This window comes from Coregonus clupeaformis, chromosome 27, assembly GCF_020615455.1.
Source record: "Coregonus clupeaformis isolate EN_2021a chromosome 27, ASM2061545v1, whole genome shotgun sequence".
In the NCBI taxonomy this organism is placed as follows: domain Eukaryota; kingdom Metazoa; phylum Chordata; class Actinopteri; order Salmoniformes; family Salmonidae; genus Coregonus; species Coregonus clupeaformis.
The window spans coordinates 29,869,777-29,893,795 of NC_059218.1; the positions used below are offsets into that span (position 1 = coordinate 29,869,777).

At 43.0% G+C, this 24,019-nt stretch overlaps 1 protein-coding gene across 10 annotated transcripts in view; it reads left to right on the top strand.

The window, feature by feature from the left end:
• The first annotated feature begins 364 nt into the window (after window positions 1-364).
• The window catches only part of LOC121541727 (guanine nucleotide exchange factor VAV2), a 234,649-nt gene continuing 210,994 nt past the window's right edge, over window positions 365-24,019 (top strand). For all 10 annotated transcript variants that reach the window (XM_041850987.2, XM_041850989.2, XM_041850993.2 and 7 more), the window contains exon 1: window positions 365-1,514. In XM_041850987.2, the coding sequence (XP_041706921.1) occupies window positions 1,311-1,514 (204 nt within the window). In that variant the 5' untranslated portion in view covers window positions 365-1,310. The remainder of the gene's footprint in view (window positions 1,515-24,019) is intronic.

The following is a 24,019-nucleotide window of genomic DNA, read 5'->3' on the forward strand; positions in this document are numbered from 1 at the left end:
CATATTGTACTTTTTGCCCATTCGTAACATGTCATTTAAATTGTAAATCGTAACATATCATACTAAATGTAGTGTCTCGGATTTACATACATAATAATACGAAATGCTCTGAGACCAGTATAGGTTGCTAGAGGTTTGCCCACCCATCCACCCTGACCAACCACCCTACAAACGTAACATATTACATTAATTTCAGTGTCCCAGATTTACGTTTACTATGATACTTGTCGTCTGTGAGACCAGGCTGGCAAAACATCACAATCCGTACGAAAAAGAGGAGGGAGAAGACAAGGACGAAACAAGAAACAACATAGAAACGATTTATTGGATCATTTCTAAACGTTGGATCATTTCTAAACGTTATAGTGGGTGTTTGGCATTCTGAGAATGACGAGAACAACGTGATTTTTTTCCTGTACATGTTTCTGTTGGAGTTAATGAAATCTGTTTTCGAGTGCATTGTGGATAGGCTGAATGTTGAGTTTGGCGTCGTAAGAAGGGACATTTGATTTATCATAGTGTTTTACATTGAAATGTAATCGTTATCTATCATAGCAGCATAGGACATTGTATACAGAAGCTCTGAACAACCAGAAACTCCGGGTTGCTACGCAAAACAAAGGTATGTCGCGCTGTACGCAGTGTCAGAACTGAAAATATTCCCTTAGCTGTTCAAAGTATTTTTTTCCGGAGACATCGGTTTTGGACAGCATGCTTGCATAATAGGTTCAAAACTGAAATTTGGTAGGCATTAATACACAAGCAAAGAAGAGATTGGTGCATATATCATTATTATACTGTCTGGATTATGACCTGAGTTCTAACACCGTTTGGATATGCAAAACCAACTTTGAGAATGAAGAAAAGGAAATTGTGTTCCCGGTAGTGCACATCGGTCTGTCAGTTCAGAAGGGAATTTACACATTACATCAACTGTATTCCATTTTTTCGTCAATTTCTAAATGTTTTTTTTGTCAGAAATTCACGTCACTTATCCAAAAGACTGAGCTGGACATATTCTGACTGCTGCACTGAACATAGTCTATTTGAACAGAACTGGACATATTGTGAGCTGGAGCAAATAATATAAACTTAATCGGAAAACTAAATTGGAACACTATTTTACCTTATTTGTAAAGTTATCAGTTTCATTATTATATGGATAAATAATACAACTAATAGCATTTTCATTAATATTTGGATTTCAACACTGGTGGAAGGATTGCTTCCATTGCGCGCTGGAAGCAGCTGAATTTTGCCCACTGAGGCGGCTGTCGAATTTGATTGTCGAACTCTCCCCCCAAGCTGACATGGAGGAGTGGAGGCAATGCGGGCGGTGGTTGATAGACTGCAAGGTTTTACCCCCAAACCACCGGGTCGTGTGGCCTTCTGCAGCGGTGTTCGACTTGGCACAGGCGCTACGAGACGGAGTGCTCTTGTGCCAGATGTTGCACAACTTGTCACCGGGGTCTGTGGACCTAAAGGAGATCAACTTCAGACCCCAGATGTCCCAGGTATGTCAAGGTTGCGCCTATGGCACCTGTCTGAATGACTGTATATAGAAGACCTGTCTTCCAGGCAATGCCAGCTTACTGAACGGGCACGCAGGGCATGTGCTCCAGGGCCTCCTTGGAGGTAGGGGCCCCCAGATAGCATATGATAGCAAAATGTGTAGAATGGCAGGAAATTAGCTTTAAAACTGCAACATTTTCTCTCAGCCTCATGGCAAAACGTGTCGAATAGCAGGAAATTAGCTTTAAAACTGCAATGTTTTCACTCAGCTTAATGACAAAATGTGAACAAAAGCATGAGATGAGCTACAAAACAGCAATTTTTTTCTCTGCTCTGTGGCAAAAAGTGTAGAATTGCAGGAAATTAGCTTTAAAACTGCAACATTTTCTCTTAGCTCTCTCATGAAAACGTGTAGAATAGCATTATAAAACTGCATAGGTCAGTGCCCCAGGGCCCCAAATGCAGTAGTCCGGCCTTGCTTCCAGGGATCAATTAGTAAAATGCACGGCACTTAGGTCTATGTTACTGTCATAACACTGTCATTCATGGTAAATGGTTAACCTGCCTTCCATGCAACTGGTTTTGAAACAGTCTTTGCATGCATAAATAGTTCTGTAATCTGTGCAGTGTTCACATTCAATAATCATGCAACAGTTCCACAGTCCACACCACAGCTGTACAGGAGGAAGTGTTGTACAGTTTTGCCCCAATGTGTACTTTCTTGCGCCCAATGGGTGTCGCTGTTGAGCACTACTGATAGTTCCAGATGTTCTCCACAACCAACAGGGGCCATACTATTACATTGCATGATGTTTAATTGACTTAAATCATTCTAACATAAGCTACAATTAGAAATATTGAATAATTGCCATGTGAGTGAGAGGTGTGTGTCTGCAGTGCAGCAGCAGCTGTTTATAGTTCAGTGGAACATTTACTAAGGCTTGGGTAGCACATGGTCTAGGTAGGCCCGTGGTAATACTGAAGAGGGTATGTGGTCAGTCAAACCAAACTATTTGAGAGGTTTTCCTTTACTCTGTGACTCAGGTGCAAAGTGGAAGAAACTGGTTGGAGAGTGTTGAGGCAGAAGACTGTTGGTTGGTTTGAAGTTGAGGGGAAACTACCCACTGGGCACAGACCTCAGTTCAGCGTCTAGTTTTGATTAACATTTGGTTGAGTTGTCAACTAACTTGAATTCAACCTGAAATTCACCAAAAATGTCACCCTTTCATTGGATTTAGGTTAGAAGTTTGGTGAAAAGACTACGAAATTCCCTTACGTTCATGACTTTTTGCAAATCAGTTTTCCATATTGATTCAACATCATCACATTGAATTGTTTGGTTGAAATGACATGGAAACCACATTGATTCAACTAGTTTTTGCCCAGTGGTTAGGGCATATGGCTTTGTGTCAACACAGTTGAGTGGGCAGAAAAGCCAAACTCAAGTCAGTTTTGGAATGTGGCTTGCTGCTTAGTTGAGTACTAACCTCCAGCATATTAAGCGACTTTTTCATAACATGGGCCCCCCTCACTTCCGGGTGATAATGTGTCTGTGTGTGGTGTGCGTCACATCCTCATCGCAGTTCATCCTGGTCCCCCATTCCAAAATCAGGGAGTGCTTAATCACGGCCTTCTGAGGTTTACATAAATGGCTCCGCGGAGGGAAAGTGGTTGTGGCATAGATCTATTTTAACTGTGATTCATCTTGATGCCTGTCCTAAAAAAAGACTACTGAACATCTGCCATTCGGTTATGGTGAGAGGTCAGTAAAATGGCCACAGAAAATGGTTGATGGGTTCATATCTGTTAATATTCATTCACTGAAGGAGGTGGGGTTGAATGGCTTTCTTCCCGTCCAACTCCATTTTGTTTGCATAGTGTTTGCCTTTCTCACACCTTTGGCTTGTTTACAACGTTTATAGTTGCTTGCGGCACATTTTCGACCTCATTGTGGTGTCAAGACACCTCAAAAGTGCCATAAAAACTGTTTATGATGGCTGGAAATGAAACTCTTTTTGACATGTTTGGCACACCCTGCGTGACCTCTTTGACTCTGTGTGTGTGTGTGTTTGTGTGTGGTAGCCTGGTCTGCCATGTGTTTCTGTAGCTAGTGGGTTTCATGATTACAAGGGCTGCATGACACACTTTGATCCGCCCACCAATCCCATGCCACAGCCCAAGTGTGAGGCTGCAGTGAGAGTGGGTGGGAGGGGGGCTCCTCTGTGACAAATTGGGTTAAACAAAATCCTGACAGCAGAACAGGGGGTTGTGATTTATGACATGGAAAAGGTCAGTGTGTGTGCTATGTGCTCTAACGTAAAGGACACACTAATTCACTGCCAAATGAAGGGGAGGTGAAGGGAGGCCATTACATTTTTGGCTCTTGATGAAAGATTGATCACTCAACTGCTCCAAGTGGTACCTGAGTCTGTCTCTGAACATGACTGTTATAAATCATCAAAATGAACAAATATACCCATTTTCTGTTATGGTGATGAAAATGTAGAGGCAAAGTGATGACAGGGGTGGTAGTGTGTGAGCTTCTTATTATGCCCTCAGAAGAAAATAGGGCTGTATGGAACACAGTGACAGTTGTGGAAGATGTCATGATGAACATTGGTACCAATGGTACCAACTGAATAATGATAAGAGTTCATCATTGTCTGTTTATACTGTTAGCTAAACCCACAGCCATACTAATCTCATTATCAGGCTTACCTTGTAACACATACGTAACACTCTCTTTATTTACCATTGTCCAGTGGTAATGAATTCTGTATATGTGATTTACTCATTCAATGCATACACTTCTGCCCGCTTTGTGCTCTAATGATTCATACCAGTTTCACTTAAGGAATATCAATTCATGTGTTTCACTGATCTTGGTTTGAATCTCAACAGATGAGGCTGCCCTCTTAGAATATGTGTTGTTTTAAGCTACAGTAGGCCTATTCTAATATATTTTAAACACACACTCAAGGTTGCCATGTAAAATACCTTATGAGCATTGTGTGTTTGGTGGTGGAGCTGAGATCATGGCAAAGCTTTGTGTATCCTGAATACCTCGCCGTAGGCTCTGTCTGAAGAGAGAGCTTTCTGAAGCCTTTTGTGTATTGTTGTGCCAATGTTTTATTTTTCCTTTTTTGAACTGGTATTGAGGTAGCTTCGAATGCCTTTGGGATGACTCAGGCGAATGTGTGTGTGTGTGTTGTACCTGTTTAGACTGCATTACCACTGGCATAGCCCTGGGGATGAGTCTCTTCTTTCCTCTCAGAGCAGCGGGGGTGTCTCTCCACACTCCGCAGGGCTTTAGAGAACACACTGAGGCTACCACTTCCACTTACATAAATGGAGCTTATTTCTCTCAGTTTAAATACAACAGCAGTGGTGGAAGGTATAAACACCGCTATCCACCATTATTTGTCCGGTCTTTGGTCATTTTATTAGATACATTCCTCTTTTGTATATCTACCACTGTTTAAACTAGATTTTGCATGGTGGATACAAGATATTTATATATCTTCTCTAGGTAGGGCTGTCAATCACTCATATTCTATTCTTTCCTCACGATTTCCCTTTATACAAACATAATGTACACAAAAAATGATGTTTCCTCCAAAGCTTTGTCCCTGTAGTCTTTGAAATCCCTGCTTTGGAATTGTTGTGATGGCTGGGATCAAAGGTAAGGATGTGAACTGGAACATAACATGGAGAATTCCAGCCCACCTACCAATTCCAAGCAGCCCTAATGTCTGCTTCCCTTGGGATCACTCTGGTGTGGGGGATGGTGGTTACTCCTCCTCCTTCCCTCTGGGGTAATTTAATCTGTGCGTTTGGTCCACTGTTGCCCCCGTGACCCCTCGGCAGCCGGATGCAGGTAATACCACTAATGGACCTCGTTATGAACACTTCCTGGGTCGCACAGCTGTGACTCCACCAGCGAAAGTTAATGGGATTGAAAAGGAGGGAATAGGGGTAGGCTTTATTCTGAGGTTATGACTTGCTCTTTTCAATCAATGCACAACTCAAGACAAAAGCTCAGCTGATGGAAGTGTTCATTCACTACAGGCTAGGCCAGGCATCTATGGTCCTCAGTCACAGTTAGTGTGCACAATGCTAAAGTCCTACATTGAGGCTGCTGGTGCTGGAACATTCATCCGTTCCTTCATTCGTTCTCTGCACATTCCTGAGGGACTGCTATGCTGGTAGTCTGAAAAACATGAGCTCACTGGAAATGTGGGGAACTCCACAGAACAGAGCAAGGCTGTCAAAGTGACGAGGAGGGAGGGAAAAAACCAGGTGATGTCATGTAAAGCCTCCAGACTGTGTTTCTGTTACTTGAATAAAGAGCATGTCATTCTCAATATAAAGCTCTTCTCCATATTGTCAACGGATACACCCCGACCAAGCCCAAGGCTCCAAGGAGAAGCCTGGTTCTCCAAGAAAACCATCTCTGGACATGGAGAAAGCTGATTCATGTAAAGCCTCCATGCTTTGTTTCTGCTTCTTGGAATAAGAACGGGTCATTCACAAAGCAGAACTTTTCTCCATATTGTCAGTAAAAAAAACACCCAGAACAAGTCCAAGGCTCCAACAAAACTGGACATGGAGAGAGCTGATTCACTGTGTGGCTGCAGAGGACCATCCAACCCGTATCACTAGTGACATGACATCCTACTAAACACTATTCCATAAAGAGAGCGAGAGAGAGCTGAGGGAGACAGACACATACTTATGGGGAACGTATGGTTTCTAAAGAGGCTCCATCTGCAGGGTGCTTGTTGTGGGTGATTAGCATGGACATGCTGGGGAATGGAGCCTGAATTTTTTTTAACACACTCTGTTGGGCAACAGATAGGAAGAGAGAGAGAGAGGGATGGAGAGAGAGAGAGAGGGAGAGAAGGGTACAGAGCCGTCTGTGTGGCGGGACAAAACAGATGGCTGAAGCTCCCCGAAACACAAGTTTATCTCAGACTACCCTCACCTGAAAGTTCTCTCCTTTCTTTTCTTTCATGACACTTTTTCTGATTACGTGTCTTGGACTGACTGACAGCATTCATTGTTGTCACCATTGCCAGACATTCAATACACTCACTCAATGTTGAGCTGTTGTTGGTACAGTATTGTTGCCTGCAAGAGCCATGTTTTGGTTGTGGTGGTAGAGGGATTCTGTCTGCATCATGCGGTGTTGGAGGAGTCTGATAAGGATCTGGATAGTGCTGCAGGGAGAGGAACAGCAGTTCCCTATCTCATTCTAAATGCCTCCTCCTCCTCTCTGGGGGAGAGATAAGCTGCTTCATATTTTCTCTTATCTCCATGCCGAAAGAAACATATATGATTCACTCCCATGATGCACTGCCTCGTGGTGACTTACTGTAAACTCTATAGACGTGTCTCCGTGTTACAGGGCCCATGGATTTTTCACTCGTACCATAATATGCCACAAAAGCGGAAATATCTCATGGCTGACCTCTATTGATCATATCACATAATTGCCTGTGCAATAGGATGGGCACAGAGGTAGGGTTACCACATTAGACACAATCCCGTAAAGGGCCAGTGGGTATTGGTCTGCTGCACGGCTGACTCTCTTGTTAATTAACCAAACAAAGCGGAACAGCGTGTTGAGGACAGCACTAGAGCAGAAGGAAGATATTTTCCCTCCCCCATATTTAGTCTATTTGTGTGCCCACCAATGGAGTTGTGGTTATCCTTCTTGAAATGGTCTCAAAATAAACCATTTCCTTTTTCAATATGATCCAAGCGTGTGGTAAAACGAGTCAATATTGTACTAGCCTACTATTATAGTACATTATATCAAAACATGAAATTCCATTCAGTGAATGTCTTTTATATTTTATACCTGTGTAATAACACTTACTGCCTTTATCTATGGCTTTATTTCATACTAAAGAGCCAGACTGTAAAGTAGGCCATCTGTCCATTGAATTCTGGAGCGCTGCCTTTGTCAGTTGCCCCTCACTACAGTGTTAATGTTGATTATGGAAATGGTTTCTGATTTCCTCTATCCATTCCACCTGTGTATCCGTCATATTTCTGACACCTAGGCAAATCCCCCAAAGGCCATGTTCCGAGTCAGAACAGGCAGATGCAAAGCATAATTCTGGAGGGTGCAGAGCAAACACTGGCCCTGCCAATCCACTGCAGGTTACAGGAAGCCTACTGCTGGAGACACTTTGAATAAAGTTGTGCAGGGTTGGTCAAGCAATCAGCTCATTTGACTGTTTTCAGATAGCTGAGAAGTCATTTGATATAGCTAATCCACCGCTTCAATGATAAGTGAAGCGTAGCTGTTATTTGTCAGGACTTTGTCAATTCACCAAGGTGTGGATGATGAAGTTAGTCTGAGTTCTGTGGAAGTTCAAATCTCCAGTGGGTCATTCCAATCCTCTGTAATTGATTATGTAATCTGTTGAGATGATTGTCCATTGCATTGGATAGCAATCTCACTTTCGTTGTGGTTTGTTGCAGTTTGTTTACCATTCATCAAGTAGCCTCGCTCTGTGTGCACTCATAACTGATCAGTGAGAAAAGGAAGGAATCCTTTCTCTCAGACAGTAGGTCTATTGACTAAAGCCTTGTTTTCTGTTACAAATACAGGTTGTTCTGTCCATCCTTGATTGATGATATCTGTAGGCCCGGGCAAATGTAACAGCAGGTAAAGCTTGTGTAATCCCATTTCCTATTTAAAAAGGTGAAGAAAAAGATAAATCTGCCACCAGTTTGGCGTTAGCATAATGAAAGCGATGGAGTGTGAAGGGAAGAGAACTAAACAATTTAGAATTAATGCTGGAAGTGCCTGCCTGGGAAAACAAAGGCAGAAAAACCAATAGGGAGAAAAGAGAGGTGGAGGGAGGCTGATTGAGAGGAAGCTTTTAGTGTCTTTCTCCGGTGAAATGGAGCATGTCCCTCCGTCTGATGTTCAGTGATCATCTGGCCCTCTACAAGCACTTTCCCTCCATTAGCAGACAAAGATTTACCTTAACTACACAAGCCCCGTTCCACAACTTAGATTTACAGACACCATGGTGGCCTCTTGGGACAAGAAAGTTCTACTCAAACTGCAGCGATTCCCTATGACTATAAGCAGTCTTTCCACTTTACAACACAGATTGACTTTGACAGATATTTAGCCACAGTGCATTACTTGTATGATGCAACCATTAGCAGTGATTTAAATGTTTACTGAGCAGTGGGAATTTGTAATCATAGATATGAACTCAGTTGACCTATAAACATCCTGCTATCCCTATGCTTTTCATTTGAAAGTTGTAGCCCTTAGCCAAGTCTGTTTTGGTTGTCGGCTTCGTCTTGTCTGTCATATTCTGATCAAAGCCCCTTTGTGGTGCATTCGTATGGTATTTTCCCCAGTAAAATGTTTCCCCCTTTCCTTCGCTAAAGAGGTCCTTTGCTTCCCACTTCCTTCTCAGTACTGAGGGAGAGTTGTGTAATCCCCTCCCCCTCCGCTTCTCTGCGCTGAGCCAGACAACAAGAAACATCTGGACAGAGAACAGAGAGTTTAGAACGCACCCATCCCCACCTTCGAGGAGCTTAACAATGCACTGGTTCAACTATGCACTGCTTGGACTGTGGACACCCCCTGCCTCCAGCCAAACCCTCTGTACACTGCATTCTTAGCTTGACTTTGCTAGTTTTGTTCAAACATACACTACCGTTCAAAAGTTTGGGGTCACTTAGAAATGTCCTTGTTTTCCATGAAAACATACATGAAATGAGTTTGAATAGGAAATATAGCAAAATGCATAGTAAATGTAGTCATTGACAAGGTTAGAAATAATGATTTTTAATAGACATAATAAATGTGTCCTTCAAACTTTGCTTTCGTCAAAAAATCCTCCATTTGCAACAATTACAGCCTTGCAGACCTTTGGCATTCTAGTTGTCAATTTGTTGAGGTAATCTGAAGAGATTTCACCCATGCTTCCTGAAGCACCTCCCACAAGTTGGATTGGCTTGATGGGCACTTCTTACGTACCATACGGTCAAGCTGCTCCCACAACAGGTCAATAGGGTTGAGATCCGGTGACTGTGCTGGCCACTCCATTATAGACAGAATACCAGCTGACTGCTTTTTCCCTAAATAGTTATTGCATAGTTTGGAGCTGTGCTTTGGGTCATTGTCCTGTTGTAGGAGGAAATTGGCTCCAATCAAGCGCCGTCCACAGGGTATGGCATGGCGTTGCAAAATGGAGTGATAGCCTTCCTTCTTCAAGATCCCTTTTACCCTGTACAAATCTCCCACTTTACCACCACCAAAGCACCCCCAGATCATCACATTGCCTCCACCATGCTTGACAGATGGCATCAATCACTCCTCCAGCATCATTTCATTTGGTCTGCGTCTCACAAATGTTCTTCTTTGTGATCCGAACACCTCAAACTTCGATTCGTCTCTCCATAACACTTTTTTCCAATCTTCCTCTGTCCAGTGTCTGTGTTCTTTTGCCCATCTTAATCTTTTCTTTTTATTGGCCAGTCTGAGATATGGTTTTTCTTTGCAACTCTGCCTAGAAGGTCAGCATCCCGGAGTCGCCTCTTCACTGTTGACGTTGAGACTGGTGTTTTGCGGGTACTATTTAATGAAGCTGCCAGTTGAGGACCTGTGAGGCATCTATTTCTGAAACTAGACACTCTATTGTATTTGTCCTCTTGCTTAGTTGTGCACCAGGGCCTCCCACTCCTCTTTCTATTCTGGTAGAGCCAGTTTGCTCTGTTCTGTGAAGGGAGTAGTACACTGCGTTGTACGAGATCTTCAGTTTCTCTGCAATTTCTCGCATGGAATAGCCTTCATTTCTCAGAACAAGAATAGACTGACGAGTTTCAGAAGAAAGTTATTTGTTTCTGGCCATTTTGAGCCTGTAATCGAACCCACAATTGCTGATGCTCCAGATACTCAACTAGTCTCAATAAGTTGTATTGCTTCTTTAATCAGCACAACAGTTTTCAGCTGTGCTAACATAATTGCAAAAGGGTTTTCTAATGATCAATTAGCCTTTTAAAATGATAAACTTGGATTAGCAAACACAACGTGCCATTGGAACAGAGGACTGATGGTTGCTGATAATGGGCCTCTGTACGCCTATGTAGATATTCCATAAAAAATCAGCCGTTTCCAGCTACAATAGCCATTTACAACATGAACAATGTCTACACTGTATTTCTGATCAATTTGATGTTATTTTAATGTACAACAAAAAGGCTTTTCTTTAGAAAACAAGGACATTTCTAAGTGACCCCAAACTTTTGAACGGTAGTGTATGTGAAAGAGGAATCTTTTAGTCAGTGTTTGCTGTGTGTGCTTGTGAATAAAGTTCAGATGTGTGTTCTGAATTGTATGTATCTGTGTTTGGGACAGGCTATTATTTTGTTCTCACATGTGCATCAGTGTGAATGTATTACTGTTGACTCAGGCTCTGTGAACAGATTGTTTTTTGGCAGGCACACAATCCATCTTTTGGATTGTAGTCTTAGTGACAAGTGAGTCTAACAACAACGGATTCTTGACAATATTTACAAACCCCTTTCCATTGTCCTGGTGGATACGTGCAATTAGTTCCGTGTTCTTGTGTTCCTGGTGTCTCCCCTCAAGCAGTTAAGTGACTGGGCAGATGTCATCATCTCCAGTGCCATTAATCCTATCACCAACATTCACTGCCAAGGACCATAACAGTAGGAGGATCTGTTTAACAGAAACAAAAGCTTCTGTCAGTTTAGAGAGTGGTCGACCAACTCCCTGTGTTTAGATCCTGCAAGGCCTCACAGTGCTCCTGTTGAGAAGGAACAAGGAGCTTTGCGTTTCAGAGAAGAGGTCCAATACTATTGTTATGTAATTATTTTCTACAACGGTGAGCACAGCACACGTGGGGATGCAGGTACACAAGTACCAGACACAATTAGAACCATGTGAAACTGAAAGGGGTATCAAATCAAATCAAATTTTATTGGCCACATGCGCCGAATACAACAGGTGCAGACATTACAGTGAAATGCTTACTTACAGCCCTTAACCAACAGTGCATTTATTTTTTAATAAAAAAGTAAAATAAAACAACAAAAAAGTGTTGAGAAAAAAAGAGCAGAAGTAAAATAAAATAACAGTAGGGAGGCTATATATACAGGGGGGTACCGGTGCAGAGTCAATGTGCGGGGGCACCGGCTAGTTGAAGTAATATGTACATGTGGGTAGAGTTAAAGTGACTATGCATAAATAATTAACAGAGTAGCAGCAGCGTAAAAAGATGTGGTGGGGGGGGCAGTGCAAATAGTCTGGGTAGCCATGATTAGCTGTTCAGGAGTCTTATGGCCTGGGGGTAGAAGCTGTTGAGAAGTCTTTTGGACCTAGACTTGGCACTCCGGTACCGCTTGCCATGCGGTAGCAGAGAGAACAGTCTATGACTAGGGTGGCTGGAGTCTTTGACAATTTCGAGGGCCTTCCTCTGACACCGCCTGGTATAGAGGTCCTGGATGGCAGGAAGCTTGGCCCCAGTGATGTACTGGGCCGTACGCACTACCCTCTGTAGTGCCTTGCGGTCGGAGGCCGAGCAGTTGCCATACCAGGCGGTGATGCAACCAGTCAGGATGCTCTCGATGGTGCAGCTGTATAATTTTTTGAGGATCTGAGGACCCATGCCAAATCTTTTCAGTCTCCTGAGGGGGAATAGGCTTTGTCGTGCCCTCTTCACGACTGTCTTGGTGTGTTTGGACCATGATAGTTCATTAATGATGTGGACACCAAGGAACTTGAAGCTCTCAACCTGTTCTACTACAGCCCCGTCAATGAGAATGGGGGCGTGCTCAGTCCTCTTTTTATTTCCTGTAGTCCACAATCATCTCCTTTGTCTTGGTCACGTTGAGGGAGAGTTTGTTATCCTGGCACCACACGGCCAGGTCTCTGACCTCCTCCCTATAGGCTGTCTCATCGTTGTCGGTGATCAGGCCTACCACTGTTGTGTCGTCTGCAAACTTAATGATGGTGTTGGAGTCGTGCCTGGCCATGCAGTCATGGGTGAACAGGGAGTACAGGAGGGGACTGAGCATGCACCCCTGAGGGGCCCCCGTGTTGAGGATCAGTGTGGCAGATGCGTTGTTACCTACCCTTACCACCTGGGGGCGGCCCATCAGGAAGTCCAGGATCCAGTTGCAGAGGGAGGTGTTTAGTCCCAAGATCCTTAGCTTAGTGATGAGCTTTGAGGGCACTATGGTGTTGAATGCTGAGCTGTAGTCAATGAATAGCATTCTCACGTAGGTGTTCCTCTTGTCCAGGTGGGAAAGGGCAGTGTGGAGTGCAATAGAGATTGCATCATCTGTGGATCTGTTGGGGCGGTATGCAAATTGGAGTGGGTCTAGGGTTTCTGGGATAATGGTGTTGATGTGAGCCATGACTAGCCTTTCAAATTCACTTCATGGCTACAGATGTCAGTGCTATGGGTCGGTAGTCATTTAGGCAGGTTATCTTAGTGTCCTTGGGCACGGGGTCTATGGTGGTCTGTTTGAAACATGTTGGTATTACAGACTCAGTCAGGGACATGTTGATAATGTCAGTGAAGACACTTGCCAGTTGGTCAGCACATGCTCTGAGTACACGTCCTGGTAATCCGTCTGGCCCTGCGGCCTTGTGAATGTTGACTTGCTTAAAGTCGTGCCTGGCCATGCAGTCTTTGCCTGTTTGATGGTTCGTCGGAGGGCATAGCGGGATTTCTTATAAGCGTCCGGGTTAAGAGCTCTACCCTTTAGCTCAGTGCGGATGTTGCCTGTAATCCATGGCTTCTGGTTGGGGTATGTACGTACGGTCACTGTGGGGACGACATCATCGATGCACTTATTGATGAAGCCAGTGACTGATGTGGTGTACTCCTCAATGCTATCTGAAGAATCCCGGAACATGTTCTAGTCTGTGCTAGCAAAACAGTCCTGTAGCTTAGCATCTGCGTCATCTGACCAATTTTTTATTAACCGAGTCACTGGTGCTTCCTGCTTTAGTTGTTGTTTATAAGCAGGAATCAGGAGGATAGAGTTATGGTCAGATTTGCCAAATGGAGGACGAGGGAGAGCTTTGTATGCGTCTCTGTGTGTGGAGTAAAGGTGGTCTAGAGTTTTTTTTCCTCTGGTTGCACATTTAACATGCTGGTAGAAATTAGGTAGAACAGATTTAAGTTTCCCTGCATTAAAGTCCCCGGCCACTAGGAGTGCTGCCTCTGGATGAGCGTTTTCCTGTTCACTTATGGCCTTATACAGCTCATTCAGTGCAGTCTTAATGCCAGCATTGGTTTGTGGTGGTAAATAGACAGCTATGAAAAATATAGATGAAAACTCTCTTGGTAAATAGTGTGGTCTACAGCTTATCATAAGATACTCTACCTCAGGCGAGCAAAACCTTGAAACTTCCTTAGTATTTGATTTTGTGCACCAGCTGTTGTTTACAAAAATACACAGACCACCACCCCTTGTCTTACCGGAGTCAGCCGTTCTATCCTGCCGTTGTAGCGTATAGCCCGCTAGCTGTATGTTGTCCATGTCGTCGTTCAGCCACAACTCGGTGAAACATAAGATATTACAGTTTTTAATGTCCCGTTGGTAGGATAAGCATAATCTTAGGTCATCCAATTTATTCTCAAATGATTGAACATTGGCTAATAGGATTGATGGAAGAGGCAGTTTACTCGCTCGCCGTCGGATCCTTACAAGGCACCCCGACCTACGTCCATGATATCTCCGTCTCTTTCTCATGCGAATGACAGGCATTTGGGCCTTGTCGGGTGTCTGTAGGATATCCTTCGCATCTGACTTGTTGAAGAAAAAAATATTCTTCCAATACGAGGTGAGTAATCGCTGTCCTGATATCCAGATGCTCTTTTTGGTTATAAGAGACGGTGGCAGAAACATTATGTACAGAATAAATTACAAATAACGCGGAAAAACACACATAATAGTACAATTGGTTAGAGGGCTGTAAAACGGCAGCCATCTTCTCCGGCGCCAATATTTTTTTATACATATTCACTCAGCCTTGTCTCTTTCCATCCATGCTGACATATTTTCCCCTTTTTTGTACTGAGCTCATGTTGCAGAGGTTTTTCTCAGGGCAGGTGCACGTTGGAAACTGTAATAGTATAAAGAAACTGCAGTTGAGTGCAGCAGATCATTTTCCGCCCAGCAGTCATACCACAAATTATTGAACGTGTTCTCTTATCTGCAAGAAAATAGTCTTTAGGGATGCGGTTAGACTCACAGTTCTGGCCATTGTGTTGAGAGAACAAAATGTGGTCCTCTGTAGCTCAGCTGGTAGAGCACGGCGCTTGTAACGCCAAGGTAGTGGGTTCGATCCCCGGGACCACCCATACACAAAAATGTATGCACGCATGACTGTAAGTCGCTTTGGATAAAAGCGTCTGCTAAATGGCATATTATTATTATTATTATAAACAAAGCCGTTTTAGTTCCTGCATTAAAATCTGCTTCAGGGCAGCACAACGGAACAGAAGAGTCACTCTTGTATTTTTTCTCCCATATTCAGGTCCTCTGTGACACATTGGGCAGTATGTCATCTTTTTTCGGCAGAAAGATTTTCTTCTTAAGATGATTTATTTCCTCTACTCAGGATTCTGCTGTCCTCTTCTCCTTGTAAGACACAGTTCGGTTTTATCTCACTGGTTTTCTTTTTTTAACTTATGTTGTCAAATGTTTGTGTTTTTCCCTGTAAGTCCGTAGACAGATGACTACTACATAGACCATGGAGGACTAAACGTAGCAAAACGGTGTCATGTGTTTCACTGGTGGTCTAATGGGAGGCCTGTCCTTTAAATAAACATATTTTGTTTTACAAGGTTGGACGAACGTGTGTGTGGGGGTGGTGGTTGACCACTGGTGAACCTTTTGTAATGTTCATATGAAGGGTTTGATTCCAAAACGCGATAAACATCAATTTTTCACGTTTGCATTTTTTCATCTGAAATGAATGCTTATGGGTCCCTTTCCATGTGTATGAATTATGGCTGTTCTCATACTTTTAAAACATTTACTTTAGGTGTGCTTTAGAATGTTAATTTTTTTTTCTAAACGAGATATACTTGTTTCATACCAAAACACGTTATATCCAGAGCCATGTGTTTAGAGAGTTGGGACATTGAGGTTTATGAAGCATCTACATGACACTACAACATTATATGGCAGCCATGTTAGCACCCCATTAACATTACATGGGGAATATTTAAAAAATGCAATGTAACTGAATATCTAAAATTAGAACAACATTTCTAAAAGTTGGCCCAACTCTCTTAATATATGGCTCTGGCTATATTCACTGTCCAGATAGATGGAACGTTCCATATGGTTTTTGCCGCTGCCGTAAAAGTGAGGAACGTAATCAGAACCTTATCTTATTCATTTAGGCTAACCCCTGGCTTAGACAGCCAGATAGACAGCTGTCACTCTCAGCTGTTTGAGATCTTGCTTACGTTAGCTTTGAGCTCGAGTGTCGTGGACCTTTTGGTTATGGATCACTTCGACAGTTTGGAGCCTGTGATATCTGTTCCTGTTGGCCAAAAGAGAAAACTTTCTAAACAAGCTCATGAAAGGAGAGCGCCATGATCGAACAATGGGAAACAATAATAGTCTACTGGCTGCAAAGATACAGAGGCTGCAAACAGCGGGCTGTGTCACTCCGACAATAAGAATCAATCCATCCTTGACCTGCAAATTGCGACAGACTTTCAATCAACCCCACCCACAGGGGAGCCAGGCTCACCCAATCAGAATGAGTAACAAAAATAAAGAAAAATAATATGCTCTCTACTTGTCAGTGTCCCAAGTGGGACAATATTTATCTTTTTACCTAAAGATGGAAACACCATCAGATAGAATTCATAGCAAGCAGTGCACTGGAATGACATTCAGATGAACTGGAATGACATTCAGATGAACTGAAATGACATTCAATCTCATGGGATGGGTGGCTAAAAATAAGTAACTGAAAGCCACACCCCCAATCAGCCACGAATATGACTGCATTTAGGCATTGTTACGAACCCTGTGGCTTTAAAAGTCTAGGGTGGATGGAACAGAGACCCGTAACATAATTCATGCAAATTAGAATCATGACATGGAAACAGTGAGAACAAAAACTACACTGACAACCATAAACTACCGTCAAACACAATATGTTTATTTTGAACACACGGTAAAGGTTTGGGAAAAGGGGCTGAGCAGGACCCAAGAAATGAAACAATAATGTAAAAAAACCTAAACTGATCTTGCCTGCCTCAAGTATGCCCATGGGCAACTTGATTAAATCCCCCTTTTCCCAGAAACACACAACAAAGTTACCAAACAGAGTAACCAGCAAATGAGTGAGTACACAAAACACAGGACACTACAGTATCCATACTCACATACGGAAATAGCTTTTAAAACAATGGGAGGTGTAAGTGAAAAACCAGAAACAGGTGGTGCAATACAGAGGAATGTCCACTGATTGGTCCACCTCAGCAATCAGCAGCCAAACGGATGTCGGACAGGTGGGACACCCCAACGACCACCAATCAGGAACATAAAGGACACCTGTGATTAGGGCAGAAGGAGAGGAAAAACACAAAAACACACACAGGATACCTGTATCTGTAACAGGCATACAGTGCATTCGTAAAGTATTCAAACCCCTTGACTTTTTCCACATTTTGTTACATTACAGCCTTATTCTGAAATGGATTAAATAAATAAAAAAGTATTATCAATTTACACACAATACCTCATAATGGCAAAGCGAAAACAGGTTTTTAGAAATTTTAGCAAATGTATTAAAAATATAAAACTGAAATACCTTATTTACATAAGTATTCAGACCCTTTGCTATGAGACTCAAAATTGAGCTCAGGTGCATCCTGTTTCCATTGATCATCCTTGAGATGTTTCTACAACTTGATTGGAGTCCACCTGTGGTAAATTCAATTGATTGGACATGATTTGGAAAGGCACACAACTGTTTATGTAAGGCCTCACAGTTGACAGTGCATGTCAGAGCAAAAACCAAGCCATGAGTTTGAAGGAATTGTCCGTAGAGCTCAGAGACATGATTGTGTCAAGGCACAGATCTGGGGAAGGGTACCAAAACATTTCTGCAGCATTGAAGGTCCCCAAGAACACAGTGGCCTCCATTATTCTTAAATGGAAGAAGTTTGGAAGCACCAATAATCTTCCTAGAGCTGGCCGCCCGGCCAAACTGAGCAATCGGGGGAGAAGAGCCTTGGTCAGGGAGGTGACCAAGGACCCAATAGTCACTCTGACAGAGTTCCTCTGTGGAGATGGGAGAACCTTCCAGAAGGACAACCATCTTTGCAGCACTCCACCAAATACAGGTGTGCCAAGCTTGTAGCGTCATACCCAAGAAGACTTGAGGCTGTAATCACTGCCAAAGGTGCTTCAACAAAGTACTGAATAAAGGGTCTGAATACTTATGTAAATGTGATATTTCCGTTTTTTTATCTCTTATAAATTAGAAAAATCTTCTAAAAACCCTGTTTTTGCTTTGTCATAATGGGGTATTGTGTGTAGAATTTAATTCATTTTAGAATAAGTCTGTAACGTAACAAAATGTGGAAAAGTTCAAGGGGTCTGAATACTTTCCGAATGCACTTTATGTCACTGTGCTTCTAAAGCTATATGCACTATGCCACTGCTCAGACAGCTCATATTCCAGTGCCTTTATCACAGCCAACACATATTTTAGCTTTAATTAGCTTAAAAACATTAAAACATGTATCTCAGTCTCATGGCAAAATGTGTAGAGTAGAATGATATTAGCTATAAAGCTGCACATTTTCCTCTCTGCCCCATGGCAAAATGTGTAGAATTGCAGGAAATGTGTTTTAAAACAGCACATTTTTCTGTCAGCCTCATGGAAAAATGAATAGAATAGCACAAGATTAGCTTTAAAACTGCACATTTTCTCTTTGCCCCATGGCAGAATGTGCAGAATTGCAGGAAGTTACCTATTATTAAAACAATGTGGCCTTTGATTCATCCTAATGAAACCTGTAAAACCCCTATATAAAATGTATCCAAAAGTTGCTTAAATGTCCAAAAAGAAAACACACATTGTATACACTGTTTACCCTCTGCATACAATAAATCGGCTATGTGATATTTGCACAATATAGTTGAAACTAATTGATTATGTTAGTATTTATTTATGTATCGATTCTTTATTACATGTAACTGTCTAAAACCCAATTGGGATACTTTTTCTATTGGAGTTCTGTTGTTTGGGGTGAATATATAGCGTTTTGCCTCCAAAATAAAATAACTTTGCAACATATTTCAAACAAAATCATGGCTGTTTTTTCACTAGCCCATGTCATCGTAAGATGAAAAAATAATAGCTATAATAATCTCTTTCACAACATGTGTTTTTAAATAATGTCAATTTACCAACATTTCTGAAAATGGAGCTATCTCGTTTTGGATTGAAACTCGTCATATACTTACATCTTAATTCGCACTCACCTTTTGTTTGGATTTGTGTGTGTGTGTGAGAGAGTGCTCTTCCTCCAGCCTCCACTCTAGCCCCCTTGCCCCGCACTACTGCTCTCTTATTCCACAGTCCTGTGGCCCACCTCTTCTTCTGTATTGGGTGACCTTGAGTGTGGAGTATACTGGGGGAGTCTGGGATAGCGTTTGCCCTGACCGCCACCTCCAGATGACCTCCTGAGATGATGAACTGCGTGGTCTGGACACATTAATGTTCTCACCATACACTTCATCTCTCTCTCTGAAACCTCACCAAGACCCTCAACAGCACAGCAATACAGAGAGAAAGACAAGACGGAGGGAGGGAGAGAAGAGGAGGGGGGTGAATGAGGACTTTAAGGGAATGGAAAAGCGTGAGTGAAACGGTGTTTCTTGGAACAGATAGATGGAGAAAGACGGAAGGGGTTGTGAGAGAGAGTGAGATAGATGGGAGTGGGTAAATAGATTAAGATTAAGATCACTTTATTGGTCAATTGCACACAAGGTCCAACTGAAATTTGACTTCTGCTTTTAACCCAACCCCTCTGAAAGAAACACATACATATACAGGTGCCACACTGGGCGCCCGGGGAGCTGTTGTTGTGGGGGGTTAAGTGCCTTGCTCAAGGTCACAACGACAGGCAATGACGTCTAGGATTTGCAGGCTTGCCTCTCTTGCCTCTCAAACCGGTTGCTATCGCTTCAATAACCACTAGGCTACCTGCCGCCCCTCCTAATGCCTCCTAAGGAAATAGGAACTTTGCACACAAATAGTGTGTACATGTCAGATAAAGGTAAAGCTTTTGTGGAGTGAGTTGTGTGTGTTTGTTTGAGGTAGAAAGAAGGAGGTAATACATGAGGAAGGGCGAGGGAGAAAAAAGACTGATAGTGAGAGAGGCATCATTAATGGCAGTGTGTTCTATTGTCTGAAGTTTTTGGCTCATCACACATTCTCCCTGGCACATGTAAATGAGCAGTTGACACTAATATTAATGTCACATTTGTTGCTCAGTAAGGCATCATCTGCATTGTGGCTGTTGGATATTTAATAGTGCTTTGGCTGTTGGATATTTAATAGTGTTTGTTTAAATGTCAAGCACACATGGCATTAGGAGGTGTGACTATTGAAAACACATTACTACATATACTACACAAAATCAGAACGGGCTGATGATGGCTGGCATGGTAACTGGCACCGCTGGTATATTCTCCCTGCTATAATTTCATATCTGTATGCCTAATCATTGCAGAAACCTTTTTAAAACCCCCAGCATCATTTACTGTAGATTTGATTAAGGACCGAAATCCAGCTTAGCGCCTTATGCTAAACCAACCCCTAACTCAGAATAGCCTAATGAAGTTTTGTGAAAATTAAATTAACACCCGTTGTGATACCCTCTGCGTAGTGTTGTTGTGTAGCACTATTTTCTCCCTTGAACGGTCCACTTATTCTAACACATTCTAAACAGCAAGAATCTGCCCTGTCAGTGAACATAATCATTCCACATTCCTCTGTAGCGTGGACTTGTTCACTTGTGTATCGATGCATGTAGCATATGTGTTACAAAACAGATTTATATGTGTGTGTGTATGTATGTACGGTATGTGTTTATGCCTGTGTGTGTACGCGTTGCCTTCACGTGGCAGCTGGTTGTCCTGGGGGGTTTCGGAGGGGTGGGTGGGGGAAGACTAGTGCGGTTGTCACCCCACATCTCTGAGACACCCGCAGGAGTTTGTGGTGGGCGGCAGGGGGACGCCCCTTCCTTTGACAAAGAGCTCCACCAAACCTGACAGCCAGATGTTAGAGGCCTTCGGCCCCTTGTATCCCTGCCGACACCCGTCTTCTCCACTTCCTTAAAGATGAATGAAAACTCCTGGTTCGCATCATCGTGACTGTCTGAAACGGAGCGGCAGCATCTGCAGCACCTTAGTGGAAATTAAGCATGTCATAAAATACTTTCCTTCATTATGAGGGCCCAGGAGGGTTTTATATTGATGTTCAAATCAGATTCATCAAATCAAATGTATTTGTCGCGTGTCAAATACAACAGATGTTGACTTTACCGTGAAATGCTTACTTACGAGCCCATTCCCAACATTACAGAGTTAAAAAGTGCCTTGGCAGCAGGTAATGGGGATCCTTAATAAATACAAATACAAATCTATGGATCTGTTGGTGTGGTATGCGAATTGGAGTGGGTCCAGGGTGTCTGGGATGATGGAGTTGACGTGAGCCATGACCAGCCTTTCAAAGCATTTCATGGCTACAGATGTGAGTGCTACAGGGCGATAGTAATTTAGACAGCTTACCTTGGCGTTCTTGGGCACAGGGTTCAGTGTTGCTTGCCTCGAAGCGAGTATAGAAGGCATTTAGCTTGTCTGGTAGGCTTGCGTCACTGGGCAGCTCGCGGCTGGGTTTCCCTTTGTAATCCATGATAGTTTACAAGCCCTGCCACATCCGACAAGCGTCAGAGCCGGTGTAGTAGGATTTGATCTTGGTCCTGTATTGACGCTTTGCCTGTTTGATGGTTCGTCGGAGGGCATAGCGGGATTTCTTATAAGCGTCCGGATTAGTGTCCCGCTCCTTGAAAGCGGCATCTCTAGTCTTTAGCTCAGTGCGGATGTTGCCTGTAATCCATGGCTTCTGGTTGGGATATGTACATACAGTCACTGTGGTGACAACGTCGTCGATGTACTACTTATTAATGAAGCCTGTGACTGATGTGCTAAACTCCTCAATGCCATCGGGTGAATCCCGGAACATATTCCAGTCTGTGCTAGCGAAACAGTCCTGTAGCTTAGCATGCACTTCATCAGACCACTTCCGTATTGAGCATGTCACTGGTACTTTCTGTTTGAGTTTTTAATTTTAAGCAGGAATCAGGAGGATAGAGTTATGGTCAGATTTGCCATAATTTAGGATGAGGGAGAGCTTTGTATGCACCTCTCTCTGTGTGTGGAGTAAAGGTGATCTAGAGTTATTTCGCCTTTAGTTGCACAGCTGACATTTACATTTTAGTCATTTAGCAGACGCTCTTATCCAGAGCGACTTACAGTTAGTGAGTGCATACATTTTTTTCTTTTCTTCATACTGGTAGAAATGAGGTAAGACGGATTTCAGTTTTCCTGCATTAAAATCACCGGCCACTAGGAATGTCGCCTCTGTGTGAACATTTTCTTGTTTGCTTATGGCCCTATACAGCTCGTTGAGTGCGATCTTAGTGCCAGCATCGGTTTGTGGTGGTAAATAAACATCTACGAAAAATGTAGATCAAAACTCTCTTGGTAAATAGTATGGTCTATAGCTTATCATGAGGTATTCTAACTCAGGCGAGCAGAACCTTGAGACTTCGTTAATATTAGAGATCGCTCACCAGCTGTTGTTAACAAAGAGACACACACCACTCACCCTGAGCTTACCCGATGCTGACGTTCTGTCCTGCGGATGTATAGAAAAAACAGCTATATTTTCCATGTCCTTGTTCAGCCACGACTTGGAAAAACAGGATATTACAGTTCTTCAGATCACGTTGATAGGATAGTCTCGAACGGAGCTCCTCCAGTTTATTCTCCAGTGATTGCACGTTCGCCAATAGAAAGGAGGGTAGAGGCGGTTTATCCACTCACCAACGTAGTCTCGTTAGGTATCCCACACGCCGTCCTCTATAACGCTGTCTCTTCCTTTTTGGAGTGTCTGGGATTTGGGACTGGTCCGGGATGAGCAGTATGTTCTTCACCTCCGACTCATTGAAGTAGAAATCCTCATCCAAATCGAGGTTAGTGATCTCTGTTCTGATTTCCAGAAGCTCTTTTGGGGAAACAAAAAAAGTTACGATCAGCGCAAAAATCCCCACACAAAATAGCACAATTGGTTACTACATGTGGTGCTGTGGAGCTGAGGGGTTGGTTTCCCGACAGACGCCTTGAGCATGTCTGGGTGTAAACAAAGCATATCTTCATACATCAGCCCCCCTCAGGAGTGGGGACAAGGTCAAGCACAAACCCCAACCAACTATTACCAGTACTTCCCCTTAGCCTTGTCTTTATTTGAGACAGTAGCTCTTGTTTCGAGGTTGTTGAGAAGGAGAAGGACAGCAGAACAGTGGATATCTGACCTACTTATCTTCACCCAGGCTCCCAGAATAGATAGAGAGGAAAAAGACACAGGAGTAAAGTGTGGGAAAACTCCTGCACAGCTCCTGTAACCTTGAAAAGTATTTTCCTAATTAAAACAAAGTCCAGGGGCTCCAGGAGAGAAAAAGTGCACCTCGGGAAGCACAAGAGCAGAATCAAATCGGCTAAAATATTTTCATTTTCTTATCCACTTTACGACAGCTTCTCATCGCCTTAGGATGAACGAGATGGTGGTAATGAGAAAAACAATGTGATGGCTTATTCAACAATATAGTTGATGGGAACCTTGAACACCCACCCTCCCAATCCCCCGTTCCCTCCCTCATTCCCCTCATGAGCAGAGTCTGAAAATGTGTTTAATTAATTACTTTTCTTATTTTATTAGTTCATCACCATTTTGACAACCATGATGTTTTAATTTAGTAGTTTTGGTGGTTAGATAAGCGCTGAAACTTTGCAGCAGTTTAGCAAATACCTGTGAGAAGTCTTCATTTAAAACACTCCCAGGGCTGTTACATCGCAACATATTAGGATAGAGATGTATCCTGAATGCTTGTGTTGTGTTCTGTGGTGAGAGCGAGTGGGAGATTGGAAAGTTGACTCTCCTACATGACTTTGCTCTCTGCTCCCGCCTCAACCTCATGAATGTTTCAACATGCTGATATTATTAGGCAATCATGGATATAGTTTTGTGTATATCTTCTGCATTAACGGGTTGCGGTCCTCTTCAGTGATAAATACTACTTGTTACAGCATGGCTGTTACCCCACCCCTGAGAGGATGCAGGAAGCAGCTTTATGGATGGCTGCACAGACCCTGCACAAACCTCAGT